General features: G+C 41.0%; 1 protein-coding gene across 2 annotated transcripts in view; it reads left to right on the top strand.

Moving 5' to 3' along the window:
- Positions 1-20594, top strand: part of LOC110528948 (mitogen-activated protein kinase 14A) — a 51708-nt gene that overhangs the window by 19698 nt on the left and 11416 nt on the right. For both annotated transcript variants that reach the window (XM_036983205.2, XM_036983203.2), the window contains 6 exons: positions 4001-4130; positions 7954-8012; positions 13323-13434; positions 13518-13547; positions 14046-14093; positions 20367-20481. In XM_036983205.2, the coding sequence (XP_036839100.1) occupies positions 4001-4130; positions 7954-8012; positions 13323-13434; positions 13518-13547; positions 14046-14093; positions 20367-20481 (494 nt within the window). The remainder of the gene's footprint in view (positions 1-4000; positions 4131-7953; positions 8013-13322; positions 13435-13517; positions 13548-14045; positions 14094-20366; positions 20482-20594) is intronic.

Raw genomic sequence — 20594 nt, 5'->3', positions numbered from 1 at the left:
CGCAATGAGCCAGGCAGCCCAAACTGTTGCATATACCCTGACTCTGCGTGCAATGAACACAAGAAATTACACAATTTCACCTGGTTAATATTGCCTGCTAACCTGGATTTCTTTTAGCTAAATATACAGGTTTAAAAATATATACTTGTGTATTGATTTTAAGAAAGGCATTGATGTTTATGGTTAAGTACACATTGGAGCAACGACAGTCGTTGATTGTTTTTCATAAGATTAATGCTAGCTAGCAACTTACCTTGGCTTACTGCATTCGTGTAACAGGCAGGCTCCTCGTGAGGCAGGTGGTTAGAGCGTCGGACTAGTTAACTGTAAGGTTGCAAGATTGGATCCCCTGAGCTGACAAGCTAAAAATCTGTCATTCTGCCTCGTTCCTAGGCCGTCATTGAAAATAAGAATGTGTTCTTAACTGACTTACCTAGTTAAATAAAAGTGTAAAAAAACAACAATTTCCGATTTGTTATGAAAACTTGAAATCGGCCCTAATTAATCGTCATTCTGATTATTCGGTCGACCTCTAGTCTGAATACTTATGTATGTATTTCTGTTTCCATTGTTTCTGCTTCCAAAAATATCTAAACCTGTTTTTGCTTCGTCATTATGGGGTATTGTGTGTAGATTTCCGGGAATTTTTATGTAATCCATTTTAGAATAAGGCTGTAACGTAGCAAAGGGAAAAAGTACACACACAGTGCCTTCAGAAAGTATTCACACCCCTCAACCTATTCCACATTTTGTTGTTACAGCTTGAATTTAAAATGGATTAAAGATTTTTTTGTCATTGGCCTACATAATGTCAGAGTGAAATTTATGTTTTTCAATATTTTTACAAGTTTCCCATAAGGATCTATAAGCTCCGTTCAGTCACAAAAGGTGAACATTTTGAAAGGGTGACTACCTATAAGCAGTGTAATTCCATACAGATACAGTTGACAAAAATGTTGGTTTTCATTTTTCATTTTTTTTGTTTTTCATAATCACTTTTATCGTCCCCGTGGGACTGCGGATCTGTCTCCGTATGTACAATGAAACTTGGGTTTGAAAATGCGTCTTGCCATGGAAATCCGACATTTACAAAATGACTGGTTGTCCCAAGGGGGCGCTGTAGTAATCAACTGAAATTCCAAAACTTTGAACATGCATATCTCCTGTCCCTACAGTCATTACATTTTGTACTCACAGTGCTTTCAGACCACTTGACTTTTCCGTATTTTGTTGTGTTAAAGTCTGAATTTTAAATGGATTAAATTGAGATTTTGTCTCACTGATCTACACACAATACCCTGTAATGTCAAAGGGGAAATCTGTTTTTAGAAATGTTTGCAAATGAATAAAACATTATAAAACTGAAATGTCAAGAGTCAATAAGTATTCAACCCGTTTGTTATGGCAAGCAAATAAGTTTTTATAATACTTATTTTCCACCATAATTTGCAAATAAATTCATTAAAAATCCTACAATGTGATTAAAAAAAAATAAAAAATCTCATTTTGTCTGTCATAGTTGAAGTGTACCTATGATGAAAATTACATCCCTCTCTCATCTTTTTAAGTGGGAGAACTTGCACAATTGGTGGCTGACTAAATACTTTTTTGTCCCACTGTTTAAGGCTTCAGTGATATTTGCAATTCGTTCTTGTCATTGGCAGCAGAGAACTGGAAGGAAAGGCAGCCAAACGGGGTGTTTGCTTTCATAGATGACCAGTGAAATATACCTGCTGGAGCGCATGCTGCAGGTGGGTGTTGCTGTGGTGACCTGTGAGCTGAGATAAGGTGGGGCTTTACCTAGCAAAGACTTGCAGATGACCTGGAGCCAGTGGGTTTGGCGACAAATATGTAGCGAGGGCCAGCCAACGAGAGCATACAGGTCGCAGTGGTGGGTGACAAAACCGATGGCACTGTGATGGACTACATCCAATTTGCTGAGTGTTGGAGGCTATTTTGTAAATGACATCGCTGATGTCAAGGATTGGTAGGATAGTCTGTTTTACGAGGGTATGTTCTGCAGCATGAGTGAAGGAGGCTTTGTTGCGAAATAGGAAGCTGATTCTAGATTTAATTTTGGATTGGAGATGCTTAATGTAAGTCTGGAAGGAGAGTTTACAGTCTAACCAGACAGGTGTGCAAAGTTCTTACCCTTACCCAGAAAGACGCCAGCTCTAATCACTGCCAAAGGTGATTCTGGCATGTATTGACTCAGTGGTGTGAATACTTATGTGAATGAGATATTTTAGTGTTTTTGTTCCAATTCATAAAAAAATATAGAAAAATGTTCTTCCACTTTAACGTTCAAGTATTTTGTGTAGATCGTTGACAAAAAAATGACTTTGTAACACAAGAAAATGTGAAAAGTAAGGGGGTGTGAATACTTTGAAAGCACTATATATACAGCCCCTCATGAGTAAAACATTTCCCATAAGAAAACCAAATGAATAGTGTTGCACGGTATACTGAAACTTTTGTACTCTTTCAATACCAGAACTTGAAACTGTTCGGTAACAGAATTTGTTACTTTCAGTAATTCTATCAAATGTGTCTGACGTCTTCTACTGATTTGAGAGGATCAAGTCTGTCTATCAGCGCAGCGGATGTCCCCTTTATAGAGCGAGCGCACCGTGCCTGCTACACTTACTCAATGCTAGCTCTAGCCTGTCCTGAGGAACCGCTGCACTCACTGGGGTGTGTGTGCTGCAACATGTTAGCTCCCCCCTCATGCTGCACAGAAGTTAACACACTTCGACACATGCGACACATCATGTAGAAATGTTGCAACTGTTAATTACTGTTCTCAAAACAATGTCCATTACAGGCTAGAACACTTTACAATGCAAGAAAATACAGGTAGCTTCCAGCTTTGTAGGATAGCTTTCCTGGCTAGCTCACAGCTGAAGCTAACATCAATTCACTACCCTAGTACTTTGTCATAAAATGCAAACAATAATGCAAAATATCCTTATTTCAAAGCTGAGTGTCACCAAAAACCATAGTCATTGCCAAAACTTGATTAATTCACTTTGTCTCCCTCGCATCAGTCACATCTCTCTGTCCGTGTGTGTGAATGACATCATTAGGGCTGAGACAGCGTGCACTTTTCTAAAAGAGATTTCTTCTTCTATTCAAATGTTGTTGATCAGTACAATAAAATAAGTTTCAAATGGAAGGGAAACAGATTTGTTTTTCATCTGTAGCACCATGAAATCAGCCAAAACAAGCTCCATATACCTCAATGCATGCACACATTCCTATTGAATACGCATTCACCTCTATTGTGAATTGGCCTAGGCTACATCTTGATTTACCCAGTTTATCAATAGAGACTTAACGGTTATAATTTACTTTAAATGTTATGTTTTTATGTAGATTGGTTAGAACAAAGACAGATTGGTTGTATCATTGATTCATTAATGCACACAAGGGTGTCTCAGAAAAATTCACATCAAACATAATGATATATTGATCTCAAAGGATCTGTCTGGATCAAGTGCCATTTTGACTGTGACTTTGGCTAATACGCCTTTTTTTTGCTGTGGTAACCGAGTATCGTGATACTAAGACTGGTATCGGTATCGAAGTCAAATGATGCGCTGCATCATTTGTGGGGGACGACGTGTACTGTTGCCTTGCTGTAGATTTGCTCTAACTGTGCTGTGTTACATGCGGCAGGAAGGGAGGGCTACTGCATTGATACGAAGTACTGCAAAATTACCGAGGCTACAACAATCATGATGTTTAATAAAACACCTTTGTGTACAGTGCCTCTCCAGGTCCCAAGGACCACTTCACACAATATTACATTTAATAATGGTTTATTTAAATGTCTGGTTGAAAGTAGCTTGCAATTGAAATAAGAGGAATGTAGCGTTGAATTATTGATGTAACGTCATTACTGTGATAACAGGAATGTTATGTTATATCAGTAATATTATACATGTGATATGAATGTTATAATTACCAAGGTGTGTGTGTGCTCTTTGACACTGCGCAGCTCGTCGTATGACGTGAAGTCGGGGCTGAAGATAGCGGTGAAGAAGCTGTCGAGGCCGTTCCAGTCCGTCATCCACGCTAAGAGGACCTACAGAGAACTACGACTCCTCAAACACATGAAACACGAGAACGTAAGTTAACCCCGTCCCCACACACACCTCCCGGAGCATGTGAGTTAACCTTTCCTTGACCTTTTTACTGATCGATCAGTCCAACTTTGCAGAAGTAACCAGATTTTTCACGTGTCCCAGTTTGAGCCTAGAGGATTTCCTCGCTGCTTATTCAAGTTCCAATAATCCTCCAACTCAGATTTCTGAAAAATCTTGTGTGTGTGTGTGTGTGTGTGCACGCGCCCATGCATGTGTGTGTTGCCGCCATCTGCATCCACTCTGGGGAAAGCTGACCTGACCTCAAGAGTGAGAGTTACTGACTGTGGTACTGTATCTGTGTGCTATGAAAGGCTATTGGTTGCCATCTCTTAATCTAAAGAGCAGATGGAGTAGACGTGTCTGTTTTTGTGTGTGCGCACGAGTACGTGTGAAGGGAGTCGAGTGGACGAAGTATGTGTTTTTATATGATCCTCCGGCTCCTGTGGTAACAGTGTACTGGAGCTTCTGTCTGAAGGGATCAACAGGTCAGTGTCACATCCATAGAATGATATTCACTTGAACCAACAAAAGACCCCTGGCCCTTTGGACCATGACATTCAATGTCAAGTCAAATTGTATTGGTCACATACACGTATTTATCAGATGTTATTGCGGGTGTAGCAAAATGCTTGTGTTCCTAGCTCCAACAGTGCAGTAGTATCTAACAAGTCACAACAATACACATAAATCTAAAAGTAAAAGAATGGAATTAAGAAATGTATAAATATTAGGACGAGCAATGTCAGCGTGGCATTGACTAAATACAGTAGAATAGATTACAGTAGATACTACTTTACTCATCTCATATGTATGTAAAAAGTATTAAAGTGCCTAGTGTTCCATTATTTAAAATGGCCAGTGATTCCATGTTTATGTATATAGTGCAACAGCCTCTAAGGTGCAGGGTTGTGTAGCCAGGTGGTAGCCGGCTAGTATGGCTATTTAACATTATGGCCCTGAGATAGAAGCTGTTTTTTAGTCTCTCGGTCCCTGCTTTGATGCACCTTTACTGACCTTGCCTTCTGGATGATAGCGGGGTGAACAGGCGGTGGCTCGGGTGGTTGAGGACCTTGATGATCGGCCTTCCTGTGACATCGGGTGCTGGATGACCTGAAGGGCAGGCAGGCAGTGTGTCCACGGTGATGCGTTGGGCAGACCGTACCACCCTCTGGAGAGCCCTGCGGTTGCGGCCCGGTGCAGTTGCCGTACAGGCGGTGATATTGCCCGACAGGATGCTCTCAACTGTGCATTGGTGTAAGTTTCTGAGGGTCATAGGGGCCAAGCTGAATTTCTGCAGCCTTCTGAGGTTGAAGAGGTACTTTTGCGCCACCTTCGCCACATTTTCTGTGTGGGTGCACCATTTCAGATTGTCAGTGATGTGTACGCCGAGGAACTTGAAGCTTTCCACCTTCTCTACTGCGGACCCGTCAATGTGGACAGGAGCGGTCTCCCTCTGCTGTTTCCTGAAGTCCATGATCAGCTCCTTAGTTTTGTTGACGTTGAGCGAGAGTTTATTTTCCTGGCCCCACTCTGCCAGGAACCTCACTCACACCTCCCTGTAGGCTGTCTCGTCATTATTGGTAATCGGGCCTACTACTGTTGTGTCGTCTGCAAACTTGATGATTGAGTTGGAGGCGTGTGTGGCCACGCAGTCATGGATGAACAGGGAGAACAGGAGGGGGCTGAGCACGCACCCTTGTGGGGCCCCTGTGTTAAGGATCAGCGAAGTGGAGGGGTTGTTTCCTACCTTCACCACCTGGGGGAGGCCCGTCAAGAAGTCCAGGACCCAGTTGCACAGGGCGAGGTTCAGACCCAGGGCCCTGAGCTTAATGATGAGCTTGTAGGGTACTATGGTGTTGAATGCTGAGCTTTAGTCAATGACCAGCATTCTGACGTAGGTATTCCTCTTGTCCAGATGGTATAGGGCAATGTGCAGTGCGATAGCTATTGTATCGTCTGTGGATCTATTGGGGCGGAAAGCAAATTGAAGTGGGTGTCGGGTAAGGTAGAGGTGATATGATCTTTAACTAGCCTCTCAAAGCACTTCATGATGACAGCAGTGAGTGCTACGGGGCGATTGTCATTTAGTTCGGTTGGCCACGCACCAGAGTACCTTGACTTAAGTGGAAATGTTAGAATATTCTAGTCGTTCTAATTCTATGGTCACATCCCCTCTCTAAAATTGAGTCACCATAGGAGAGCTAAGTTGTAGGATCTGAAGAGGCCCCTCAGTGCTTATTCAAACATCAGTCCTGCTCACTGATTTCACTCTCACGGTGGTATGATGCCGCAAACCCCAACACTTCACCTTTACAACCCCTGGTTGCATCCAATATTATGCCTGTTATGCTTGTGGTGTGAAGGGAGGTTAACTCTGCATAAACCAGTGGTGTTAACAACACTGGAGCAAATTTCTTCTGTCAGGGGTGTGGGGTTTCACTGAATGATTCAGTGGTTGTGAAGCTGAACACACTAGGTCAACTGCTGTGTTTCATGGTCAAGTTGAAGATGATAGGGGGTTTGACCCAGAGTCCAACTTAAGAGTCACCATGCTGCTGCACCGTAAGCAAATACCACCAAACTGTGGTTGTGTGTGGCAAATGGCAATAAATTCATATTTATCGGACAAGGCTGACTGTGGTGATTGTGCACAAGGTCTTTTTTCGAAAACTAAATGTTATCCCTCTGTGACTTTAGGTAACGCTCAGGCAACAGCAGGATCTACCTGCCACAGGGAGTGTGTGGGTTTGAGTTGTTTAAACTTCTCTTTTGAGTTCAGGTAACAATTAGCGCTTAGCAGCAGGTAAGGGAACAGTAGAGTAGATACATGTGTCAGTTTGATCACAGCTCTTGAGTCTTGACCCACTTATTCTCTGAGTGAATTTCCCCGCTGTTGCCTGGTTACACTGTAGGCTATGTTTTTTTGGAAAGCCTGAGTCAGCCAATCACTTTTTGTTTTGGCTCGAGTCCACCAATCGCAGAGGGCTCTGCCCTGCGTGGACGGTGTCGAGTCGTGTTGTTATGACACCCACCCACATCAGTCAGTTTCTCTAGAGGGGGGCACACTGGGTCTGGCACCGATGTCCGCTTCCTCCCTCTGTCCGCTCTCCTCAACTCCTCTCTAGCCACCCACACAGTGCCTGCATGCTAGCTCTTCTTTCTCTCTCCTTTTCCCTCTCATTCCCTTGTTCTCTCTCCCTTTGGCTCTCTCTTTCTGTTTATTGTATTCTGCATGATTTCCTGTAAGGAGTTCAGTCATCACTTTCTCCTGTGTTAACAGCAACACACACACACACACACACACACTATGAGTGCATTAGCCTGTGTCACAGAGCACCGACTGTCACTGTGTACTGTCTGTCCTGTGTTGAGAGCAGAACAGTGGTTTGGGCTCTGTTCCAAAGCTTTAGAACGACCTGCCATGACTGCATCCAAAACTCCCTAAACTTTGTTTGAAGAAACGTGATGTTTGTTGTCAAAGCGACCTTTATCTGATGGTTATTAAAACAGTGAAAGACCATGTCAAGGATGACGGGCAGTAAGCACAGTCTCACACTAAGAAGGCTCTACTTTTCTTTGCACAAAGACGAATGCATAAACCATTCTCCTCTGTTTGTGCACTCTGCACATTGCCTCAATCCCCCTGAGGGATTTTAGCAGTTGGAAGAAGACCACATGTTGTGGTGTTTGTTATTGTTTTGACTGTAGTGTGAGCTTTTTCTGTAGTATGAGTTATGTTTGCAATGTGAGTTGTGTCTGTTGTATTTAGAATGTTGTCTAACCTTTGACCTCCTCTTTCTGTCAGGTGATCGGCCTGTTGGATGTGTTTACGCCCGCTACCAGCCTAGAGGAGTTCAACGATGTGTGAGTAACATCTTTCTTGTTCTCTCTCTTGCTCGCCATTTCTAAACCCCTCGCTCTGGCATTTAAAATAGCTGTTGTATAGGAGTTTAAGTTGCTTAGCAGAACACATGCAAATGTATATGTTATAGGGATGGGGGGGGATCGATACAGCAGGCTTGGGCGGTTCCAGATTTTAATATTGTTGTACTGTCCTTCTCTCATACCGGAATTTGTGGTATTACCAGCATAGCACACAAGTGGGTACTAAAAACACAGTAAAAGCCCATTGGGCCTCCGTTACCAGATTGCTAACAAACTTGGCACAAATTAATAACGAAATCACATAGACGCTGTTAGCTAAATGCTAACGAGCGAAAACTAACAAACAAATTGCAAAGACGGGCAAACGCTAGTAGGAAACACACAGGGGGAAAATAACTCATCCAGAACTCTTTGTCTTCTGGCAGGAAGCCGTTATAAGATATCTGATGGCAAACATTTAGTTGTGAATTCAGTACAAGTGTAACTTTATCACCTCGTGTGCGCCACACAGAGAGACTTTTCAATATATATAGAACGCTATGGAAGAAGCTCGCTTTCTCCCGTTGTGCTATTTACAAACAAACACAGTGACTGGCACAACTGTTTTGGGGATCTACAGTAAGCTTAATCATTTAATAAAATAATGTGACTGGTGAAATGAAGAACGCAATCTGTTTTTATCTCCCTTAAGGTATTGCACAAGTTGACTGCAAGGTAATAACTTAAGTAGCTACAAATATTCAAATATATTGGAAAACTTTGGACTGTATTGAAAAACCATTCCGTGGCTTTTCCCACATACCCCGGTATACGGTTTATACAGTATACCACCCAAGCTAACAGTAGAGTATTGCGATATTATTTTTGACGATTTTATGTCGATACTGTGGGCTCCATTTTAACAAACTTAACGCAATGGTACATGTAAGCGCGGGTGGTAGTGCCATAGGTTCGGGGGTGTGTCAAATATTTTTGCTATTTTCACAACCGGAATTATGGGCACAGATGCTGGCGGTGTGCAAGTGCTGGGTTTTGATGAATATAAAGTTGTAGATGTGTCGAGGCTTGACACCCCCCCCCCCCCCCCCCCCAATCAGAACGTGATCTGTGGCTAAATATGTGGTTGCTTCAAGTTGTGTATTTACAGTATTTTATGAATTGCGTTGTCAACTCCAATTCGAATGTTAGTCCATTGTAGCCTAATTTGTTAAATAACCTACAGAAGTATGGAAATATATTGTTAAACATAGCATTCGCTGTGATCTAGAGGCTAGGCCTACTGTACAGTGCATTCGGAAAGTATTCAGACCCCTTGACTTTTTCCACATTTTGTTACAGCCTTATTCTAAAATAGATTAAATAAACAATCCTCAGCAATCTACACACAATACCCCATAATGACAAAGCAAAAACAGTTTTTTTGAAATTTTGCAAGTTATTTAAAATATAAAGCTGAAATAGTACATTTACATAAGTATTTAGACCCTTTACTCAGTACTTTTGTTGGAGCACCTTTGGCAGCAAATACAGCTTAGTCTTCTTGGTTATGACTCTACAAGCTTGGCACACCTGTATTTGGGGAGTTTCTCCCATTCTTCTCCGCAGATTCTCTCAATCTCTGTCAGGTTGGATGTGACGCGTCACTGTACAGCTATTTTCAGGTCACTCCAGAGATGTTTGATTGGATTCAATTCCAGGCTCTGGCTGGGCCACTCAAGGACATTCAGAGACTTGTCCCAAAGCCATTCCTGTGTGGTCTTGGCTGTGTGCTTAGGGTCCTTGTCCTGTTGGAAGGTAAACCTTCCCCAGTCTGAGCACTATGGAGCAGGTTTTCGTCAAGGATCTTTGCTCCATCCATTTCCCTCAATCCTGACTAGTCTCCCAATCCCTGCCGCTGAAAAAAATCCCCACAGCACCGTAGGGATGGTGCCAGGTTTCCTCCAGGTGTGACGATTGGCATTCAGGCCAGAGAGTTCAATCTTTGTTTCATCAGACCAGACAATCTTGTTTCTCGTGGTCTGGGAGTCTTTAGGGGCCTTTTGGCAAAGTCCAAGCTGGCTGTCATGTGCCTTTTACCTTTTTTGCTTCCGTCTGGCCACTCTACCATAAAGGCCTGATTTGTGGAGTTCTGCAGAGATGGTTGTCCTTCTGGAATGTTCTCCCATCTCCACGGAAGAACACGGTAGCTCTTTGAGAGAGACCATTGGGATCTTGGTCAGCTCCCTGACACCAAGGCCCTTCTCCCCCGATTGCTCAGTTTTGGCCGGGCGGCTAGCTACAGGAAGAGTCATTGTGGTTCCAAACGTCTTCTGTTTAAGAATGATGGAGTTTCTTGGGAACCTTCGATGCTGTTTTAATGTCCTTCCCCAGATCTATGCCTCGACACAATCATGTCCGAAGAGCTCCGGAAAAATTCCTTCCACCTCATGGCTTGTTTTTTGGACTCCAATCAAGTTGTAGAAACATCTCAAGGATGATCAACTGGAACAGGATCTACCTGAGCTCAAGTTTCATAGCAAAAGGTCTGAATACTAATGTAAATAAGGTATGTTTTTTTATTTTTAATACATTTGCGAGAAAGTCTCAACCTCTTTTCGCTTTGTCATTATGGGTTGTTGTGTGTAGATTGAGGAGGAAAAATATTTATGTAATCCATTTTAGAATAAGGCTGTAACGTAACAAAATGTGGAATAAGTTAAAGGGTCTGAATACTTTCCGAATTCACTTGAAATTGCATTATGTCTTTAATGTCTGAGCCATGGATATGCCAAACATTGTGAATAAGCAAGATTAAATGCACTATTGATGAGGCTTAAAATGAGAGTTAATAATTGAAATTCTAATCAAAATAAAACAACCTTTTTTAAATGGTCTATGTTTAAATGCAGTTACAGGCACAATAATTGCTCCCCGTGGGCGTATAAAATTAAAACTATTGAGGCTTTTACGCACATCAAAAATAAAAAATAATGGGAGCTGACTAAACTAATGATAAAAAGGGGAGGTCCACTCACTGTTTTGCTGCTCCCAAACTTGATCTTTCACTAAAGCTTTGGTGATTGATAGTTATTTCAAAGCACTCTCACGAGCCAAACCCTTTATTGAGCATGACAAAAAAAAACAGCCTTCATTGAGGGGAGGCTATGATTTCTTGTTTTTTGTTTCATTTGATAAAATGACAATATTTCAAAATCGGATGGAGTCAGAAGCATGATATCTTAAATAACCTCTCTTGTTCCATGGCACTGTGTGCACACAGTCCTAAATGTCTTAACGTACAACATTTGCACGTCTATACAATTGACAGGAGAGTTGTAATTTGTGTCATTCCGAGGCACATTCTCAAAAAAAATTGCCTATTGATATGGCATTATAGGGAGACTGAGTAGTTTGGAGGAGCGCATCTTTGGTAATCGGACGAGGGGCGCTCTTTGAAAATGGGGATGGGATTGCCTACTTTAACAAGCGAAATAAAGTATGCAGGTATGTGAATTGTGAATCATGAAACCTCAAATATTTCAGGGCACTCTCACTAAGCCATTTTTGAAAACCCTGTTAACTCATAGGCTACTTGGCTAATGCATGGCCAGGACAAAATGACGCACCCATGCAAAGTTGCTAAACCTGCCTTGATTAAGGGGGGTAGGATATGCTTGGTTTTAATCAAATTAAACAAAACGTGGGGGGGGGGGATCAATCGTTTTTAAATATGAGATTCCATGGGCACTGGCTGGATAGGTTGCACTTCCGCTCTTAAAATCCATGCCATTACCAAATATGTTACCTGCTTTTGATGGGTCTTAACTTTCATTTAGCGCTGTAGGAAATTGCCACTTTTGCGCTTTTTTTTTAAAGGACACACATCAAATCTTGCCACCCCTCCCACCTCTATGCAAGTGAGCTGATATTGGACAGGTAAATTGCAGAACCTAGTGTAAGGGGTGAAAATGCCAGTGCGCCAGTTTTTACATCGCAAAATTGCAAACTAAGGTGCATTCAACACTTGCACCTATTTATAGAGCCCTGTGACTCTAAGTGTCGATTTGTAAAACATTGTTATTTTCTACTTTTTTTTTGTTAGCTAGCGCGAGTCTGCTGTACCTGCTCCAACACTCTGGTATTTTTCATCCTATAGCTTGTTCTATAGGATGTTCCAATATGTTTGGAACATCAAATCACAATCAAATGCACTATTGACTCGCAATACATATAGAATCGTGATAATATAGAATCGCAATATCATATCTATGCATAAGTATCGTGATAATATCGTATTGTGAGGTCCCTGGCAAATCCCAGCCGTATTATATTTAAACAAACCTGTTTCTGCAGGTCTCTATTTAATGTGTTTGGTCGTGTGATTTATCTCACTGAGACACATGCAGGTTTACCACTGCACAAATGCTGCACATTATTCCTTATTTCCATGGTAACAAGCATTCCACTGTCTCTGTGGCTTCCAGTATAAATGTGTGTAGAATACTGAAGTACTAACCTTCATTTCTCATTGGGCTAGGATATGATCTCACTCACTCACTCACTCACTACCTACCATCGAAAAGTTTTGGGTCACTTAAAAAAATGCCCTTGTTTATAAAAGAAAGCTATTTTTTCCATTAAAATAACATCATTGATAAAAAATACAGTGTAGACATTGTTAATGTTGTAAATGACTATTGTAGCTGGAAACGTCAGATTTTTAATGGAATATCTACAGAGGCCCATTATCAGCAACCATCACTATTGTGTTCCAATGCCATGTTAGCTATTCCAAGTTTATCATTTTAAAAGGCAGCTGAAAACTGTTATTCTGATTTAAAGAACCAACCTTCTTTAGACTTGCCTTCTCTATCCCTGGTTCACCCTAAATGAGCTGTAAAGCACTTAGCGGTGTTTACTGCTTGTGGGGCGGCAGGGTAGCCTAGTGGTTAGAGCGTTGGACTAGTAACCGGAAGGTTGCAAGTTCAAACCCCCGAGCTGACAAGGTACAAACCTGTCGTTCTGCCCCTGAACAGGCAGTTAACCCACTGTTCCTAGGCCGTCATTGAAAATAAGAATGTGTTCTTAACTGACTTGCCTAGTTAAATAAAGGTAAAAATAAAAAATAAAAAACATTACTGCTTGTAATTTGTAGTTTAATTTGAGACCTCTCTCTCTAAACCTATTGTGTTCCCTGTAGGATTTTTTTCAGCAGTGGTGTGGGGTTGTGGGTGGCCAACTGTTTTTTAAAGCACATTTCCTGCAATTATACACATTTTCCCATTACCTTTTTTGGGTTGTGATTGGCAGGTACCTGGTGACCCACCTGATGGGGGCGGACCTCAACAATATCGTCAAGTGTCAGAAACTGACGGACGACCACGTTCAGTTCCTCATATACCAGATCCTCCGGGGTCTCAAGGTAGGTGTGTGTGTTTTCATAGGTGCAGCTATAGGTTTTCATAACTATGCAGTTGTAAATAGTTGTCTGTTTTTGTTTTGCAGTATATCCATTCAGCAGACATCATCCACAGAGTAAGTTACATCAAACTTACAGTACCAGTCAAAAGTTTGGACACACCTACTCATTCAAGTTTTATTATTATATTATATTATATTATATATATGATTTATTTACTATTTACTATTTTCTACATTGTAGAATAATAATGCCAATAGTGTGCAAAGATGTCACCAAGGCAAAGGGTGGCTACTTTGAAGAATCTCAAATCTCAAAAATATTTTGATTTGTTTAACACTTTGTTGGTTACTACATGATTCCATCTGTGTTATGTCATAGTTTTGATGTCTTTCACTATTATTCTACATTGTAGAAAATATATATATTAAAAAATATATATATTTTTTAAACCCTTGAATGAGTAGGTGTGTCCAAACTTTTGACTGGTACTTTACATCATTCTTTACGTCAAGATGCTTGCATTTGGTGGAGGGCAGAAATTGGAATACCTGACAGTGTTAGTGTATACTCAATACCTGCCTTATTCTCCCTTCTCTCCTTCCCCTCTGCAGGATCTGAAGCCCAGTAACTTGGCAGTGAATGAGGACTGTGAGCTCAAGGTGAGAAAGTTTTTCGATTTATTAAACCAGTCTGCCTAACTAAAAGGGATAGTTCAACTACCCTGAACTGCTTCTCCTCTCCAGCTAGTAAGAGATTTGATTTTATAGAGTATTTTCATGAAACATACAGTAAAGCTCAGTCATTTACAGCTGTTAGATATTTCGTTCAGACTGGTGAAAAATGCACGCCTGAAGTGGTGGGCTGTTCATGAAGCTGCAACGTGCAGAATGCTACAGTCTGCCCACTGTATTTAGTTATTTTCTGCATTTGCATTGTTCTTTCGAAGGCCAAACCCACTATTTGTGTGCGTGGCCAAAGGGCTTTATTTTCATGTCATCTAAGCATAGCACCGCTTGGAGTTTGATAAACGGCATTGGCACTTGGATTGGAACCAGTGCTATGGCATATGACATGAAAATATACGTGTTTGGCCTTCGAAGGAACAATTCATATGCAGAAAATACTCATCCGTACTGTAAAATATGGTGGTGGATCTTTGCTGTTATGGGGTTCTTTGCGCCCACTGGTACTGGGGCCCTTGTTAAGGACAATTGCATCATGAACTTTACCAAGTGTCAGTGTACATTTTAGACTAAAAACCTGGTTACCTATACCAGGATAATTAAACTTGGGCTCAACACAATGACTCAACACACCTGCAGGCTGTGTAAGGGCTTTTTGACCAAGAAAGAGAGTGATGGAGTGCTGCATCAGATGACCTGGCCTCCACAATCCCCCGACCTCAACCAAATTGAGATGGTTTGGGATGAGTCGGACTGCAGAGTTAAGGAAAAGCAGCCAACAAGTGCTCAGCATATGTGGGAACTCCTTCAAGACTGTTGTAAAAGCATTCAAGGTGAAGCTGGTTTAGAGAATGCCAAGAGTGTGCAAAGCTGTCATCAAGGCAAAGGGTGACTACTTTGAAGATTCTCAAATATAAATATATTTTGATTCGTTTAACACTTTTTTGTGTTCCATAGTTTTGATATCTTCACTATTACTCTAAAACCCTTGAATGAGTAGGTGTGTCCAAACTTTTGACTGATTATTTTTTATATATATACAGTTGAAGTTGGAAGTTTACATGCACTTAGGTTGGAGTCATTAAAAACTTGTTTTTCAACCACTCCACAAATTTCTTGTTAACAAACTATAGTTTTGGCAAGTTGGTTAGGACATCTACTTCTACAAGTAATTTTTCCAGCAATTGTTTACAGACAGATTATTTCAGTTATAATTCAATGTATCACAATTCCAGTGGGTCAGAAGTTTACATACACTAAGTTGACTGTGCCTTTAAACAGCTTGGAAAATTCCAGAAAATGATATCATGGCTTTAGACGCTTCTGTGTACCTGTGGATGTATTTCAAGGCCTACCTTCAAACTCAGTGCCTCTTTGCTTGACATCATGGGAAAATCAAAAGAAATCAGCCAATACCTCAGAAAATAAATTATAGACCTCCACAAGCCTGGTTCATCCTTGGGCGCAATATCCAAATGCCTGAAGGTACCACGTTCATTTGTGCAAATAATAGTATGTAAGTATAAACACCATGGGACCACGCAGCCGTCATACCACTGAGGAAGGAGACGTGTTCTGTCTCCTAGAGAGGAATGTACTTTGGTGTGAAAAGTGCAAATCAATCCCAGAACAACAGCAAAGGACCTTGTGAAGATGCTGGAGGAAACGGGTACAAAAGTATCTATATCCACAGTAAAACGAGTCCTATATCGACATAACCTGAAAGGCCGCTCAGCAAGTAAGAAGCCACTGTTCCAAAACCGCCATAGAAAAGCCAGACTACAGTTTGCAGCTGCACATGGGGACAAAGATCATACTTTTGGAGACACGTCTTCTGGTCTGATGAAACAAATATAGAACTGTTTGGCCATAATGACCATTGTTATGTTTGGAGGAAAAAGAGGGAGGCTTGCAAGCTGAAGAACACCATCCCAACCATGAAGCACGGGGGTTTCAGCATCATGTTGTGGGGGTGCTTTGCTGCAGGGGGGACTGGTGAACTTTACAAAATAGATGGCATCATGAGGTAGGAAAATTATGTGGTTATATTGAACATCTCAAGTTGTTCGCAAATGGTCTTCCAAATGGACAATGACCCCAAGCATACTTCCATAGTTGTGGCAAAATGGCTTAAGGACAACAAAGTCAAGGTATTGGGGTGGCCATCACATAGCCCTGACCTCAATCATTTAGAAAATGTGTGGTTTGAACTGAAACTGAAAAAGCGTGTGTGAGCAAGGAGGCCTACAAACCCGACTCAGTTACACCAGCTCTGTCAGGAGGAATGGGCCTTAATTCACCCAACTTATTGTGGGAAGCTTGTGGAAGGCTACCTGAAACATTTGACCCAATTTTAAACAATTTAAAGGCAACGCTACCAAATACTAATTGAGTGTATGTAAACTTCTGACCCACTGGGAATGTGATGAAAGAAAATAAAGCTAAAATAGATCATTCTCTCTACTATTATTCTGATATTTCACATTCTTAAAATAAAGTGGTGATATTAACTGACCTAACACAGGGACTTTTTTGCTAGGATTAATGTCAGGAATTGTGAAAAACTGAGTTTAAATGTAGTTGACTAAGGTGTATGTAAACTTCCGACTTCAACTGTATAGAGCAGTGGGTTAACTGTCTTGCTCAGGGGCAGAACGACAGATTTTTACCTTGTCAGTTCGGGGATTCGATCCAGTAACCTTTCAGTAATTGACCCAATGAAGCCACTCCTGCGTGGTCTTGGCTGTGTGTTTAGTGTTGTTGTCCTGTTGGAAGGTTAACCTTCGCCCCAATCTGAGGTCCTGAGCGCTGTGGAGCAGGTTTTCATCAAAGATGCCTCTGTACTTTGCTCCCTTCATCTTTGCTTCAATCCTGACTAATCTCCCAGTCCCTGCTTCTGAAAAACATCCCCACAGCATGATGCTGCCTCCACCATGCTTCACTGTAGGGAATGTGCCAGGTTTCCTCCAGACGTGAGGCTTGGCATTCAGGCCAAAGAGTTCAATCTTGGTTTCATCAGACCAGAGAATCTTGTTTCTCATGGTCTGAAAGTCTTTATTTACCTTTTTGGCAAACTCCAAGCTGGCTGTCATGTTCCTTTTACTAAGGAGTGGCTTCAGTCTGGCCACCCTACCATAAAGGTCTGATTGGTGGAGTGCTGCAGAGATGGCTGTATTTGCTCCCGAGTGGCGCAGCGGTCTAAGGCACTGCATCTCAGTGCAAGAGGCTTCACCACAGTCCCTGGTTCGAATCCAGGCTGTGTCACATCCGGCCGTGATTGGGAGTCCTATAGGGCGGCACACAATTGCCCAGCATCGTCCGGGTTTGGCCGGGGTAGGCTGTCATTGTAAATAGGAATTTGTTCGTAACTGACTTGCCTAGTTAAATAAAGGTTCAATACCCCCAAAATGAATACACACACACACACAGTGCTTTCAGAAAGTATTCACACCCCTTGACTTTTTCCGCATTTTGTTGTTACTGCCTGAATTTAAAATGGATTAAAGATTTGTTGTCATTAGCCTACACACAATACCCCATAATGTCAAAGTGGAATTATGTTTTTTTAAATTTAAGTATTCAAACCCCATTTTAATGGCAAGCCTAAATAAGTTCAGGAGTAAAAATGTTCATAACTAGTCACATAAGTTGTATGCAATAATGGTGTCTAACATGATTTTTGAATGACTACCTCATCTCTGTACTAGAGGTCGACCGATTTATGATTTTTCAACTCCGATTATTATTGGAGGACTAAAAAAAGCTGATACTGATTAATCAGCCATTTTATTTATTTATTTATATATATATTTGTAATAATGACAATTACAACAATACTGAATGAACAATGAAACTTAAGTTTTAACTTAATATAATACATAAATAAAATCTATTTTGTCTCAAATAAATAATGAAACATGCTCAATTTGGTTTAAATAATGCAAAAACAGTGTTGGAGAAGAAAGTAAAAGTGCAATTTTTGTGCCATGTAAAAAAGCTAACGTTTAAGTTCCTTGCTCAGAACACAAGAACATATGGAAGCTGGTGGTTCAATATTACCAGTTCTTCAATATTCCCAGTTAAGAAGTTTTAGGTTGTAGTCATTATAGGAATTATGACACGTCGACTATTTCGCTCTATACCATTTGTATTTCATATACCTTTTACTATTGGATGTTCTAATAGGCACTTTAGTATTGCCAGCCTAATCTCAGGAGTTGGCTTGAAGTCATAAACAGCGCTGTGAAGCAAGCATTGCTAAGAGCTGCTGGCAAACGCAGTAAAGTTTGAATGAATGCTTACGAGCCTGCAGCTACCTACCACAGCTCAGTCAGACTGCTCTATCAAATCATAGACTTATTATAATATAATAAACATGAATATGGTCAAATCCAGAAACTATCATTTCGAAAACAAAAGTTTATTCTTTCAGTGAAATACGGAAGCGTTCCGTATTTTATCGAACGGGTGACAACCCTAAGTCTAAATATTGCTGTTACATTGCACAACCTTCAATGTTATGTCATAATTATGTAAAATTCTGGCAAATTAGTTCGCAACGAGCAGTTTCCTCGTGGAATGCATTGTAATCGGCCTTAATCAGCGTCCAAAAATGCTGATTGCCATGCCGATTAATCGGTCGACCTCTACTCTATACCACACATACCATTATCTGTAACGTCCCTCAGTCGAGCAGTGAATTTCCAACACAGATTCAACCACAAAGACCAGGGAAGTTTTCCAAGGCCTTTCAAAGAAGAGCACCTATTGGTTGATGGATAAAAACAAATGAATTGAAACACCCCTTTGAGCATGGTGAAGTCATTAATTACACTTTGGTTGGTGTATCAATATACCCAGCCACTACAAAGTACAGTAGTCCTTCCTAACTCAGTTGCCAGAGAGGAAGGAAACCGCTCAGGGATTTCACCATGAGGCCAATGGTGACTTTAAAACAGTTAGAGTTTAATGGCTATGATAGGAGAAAACTGAGGATAAATCAACATAGTTACTCCACAATATTAACCTAATTGGCAGAGTGAAAAGAAGGAACCCTGTACAGAATACAAATATTAAACAACATGCATCCTGTTTTGCAACAAGGTACTGAAGTAATACCAAAAAAATATGGTAAAGAAATTAACATTTTTACCTGAATGCAAACTGTTTGGGGAAAATCCAATACAACAAATTGCTGAGTAACACTACATATTTTCAAGTGTGGTGGTGGCTGCATCATGTTATGCTTGTAATCATTAAGGACAGGGGAGTTTTCAGGATAGGAAAGAAACATAATGGAGCTAAGCACATGCGAAATCCTAGAGGAAACCTGGTTGTCTGCATTCGACCAGACACTGGGAGATGAAGGCCAAATCTACACTGGAGTTTCTTACCAATAAGACATTGAATATTCCTGAGTGGCTGTTACAGTTTTGACTTAAATCAGCTTGAAAATCAATGTCAAGACCTGAAAGTGGTTGTCTAGCCATTATCACCAACCAATTTGACAGAGCTTGAAGCAAATGTTGCATAATCCAGGTGTGGAAAGCTCATAGAGACTTACCCAGAAAGACTCACAGCTGTAATCTCTACCAAAGGTGCTTCTACAAAGTATTGACTCAGGGGTGTGAATACAAAACAAACAACAACAATAAATACATGTTTTCACTATGTCATTATGGGGTATTGTGTGAAGATTCAGACTCTAACACAACAAAATGTGGAATAAGCCAACTGGTATGAACACTTTTTCTAAAGGCACTGTAAATACCAGAGGTGGGACAAAGTCACTATTATTCGAGTCACAAGCAAGGTCCGAGTCCCAAGTAGAACTGGTTGAGTCTCGAGTCAAGGCCAAGCCGTGCATTCTAAGAGCAAGTTGAGTCATACGTTTTTTTTTTCAAGTCAAGTAATAAAAGTTATCTATACATGCAATGTTTTGTTCCCTGTGTATGTATACCTGTGTTCTCTGTTTGTCTGTTGCCAAGTCGAGTCCCGAGTCTTCAGGCTCCAAGTTCAAGTCAAGTCATTTTATTTTCTATCAAGTTAAATCTTGAAGTTATGAAATTTGTAACTCAAATTTAGTCCAGGTCACTCGAGTCTGAATTGAGTTACAAATTATGAGTTACAAAAAGTCTCTGACTTGAGTCCACACCTTTTGATACACACAACCATCTCTCTTTCTCTCTCTTGCACACACATGCATACACACACACTCACTTTTGCCCTCTCTCTCTTTCCACCCGTCAGATCCTGGACTTTGGTTTGGCGAGACACACGGATGATGAGATGACGGGTTACGTAGCAACCAGGTGGTACCGCGCCCCAGAGATCATGCTTAACTGGATGCACTACAACATGACAGGTAATATACTGTAATAGAGTGCCATTATAGTGTTACATTACAGCCTTATTCTAAAATAGATAAAACAACAAAAAAAATCCTCATCAATCTACACACAATACCCCATAATGACA

This window comes from Oncorhynchus mykiss, chromosome 7, assembly GCF_057628025.1.
Source record: "Oncorhynchus mykiss isolate SJ-2025 chromosome 7, ASM5762802v1, whole genome shotgun sequence".
Taxonomy (NCBI): Eukaryota; Metazoa; Chordata; class Actinopteri; order Salmoniformes; family Salmonidae; genus Oncorhynchus; species Oncorhynchus mykiss.
Note: the sequence above shows the minus strand (reverse complement) of the source record. Positions and strands in the feature narration are given on the sequence as shown.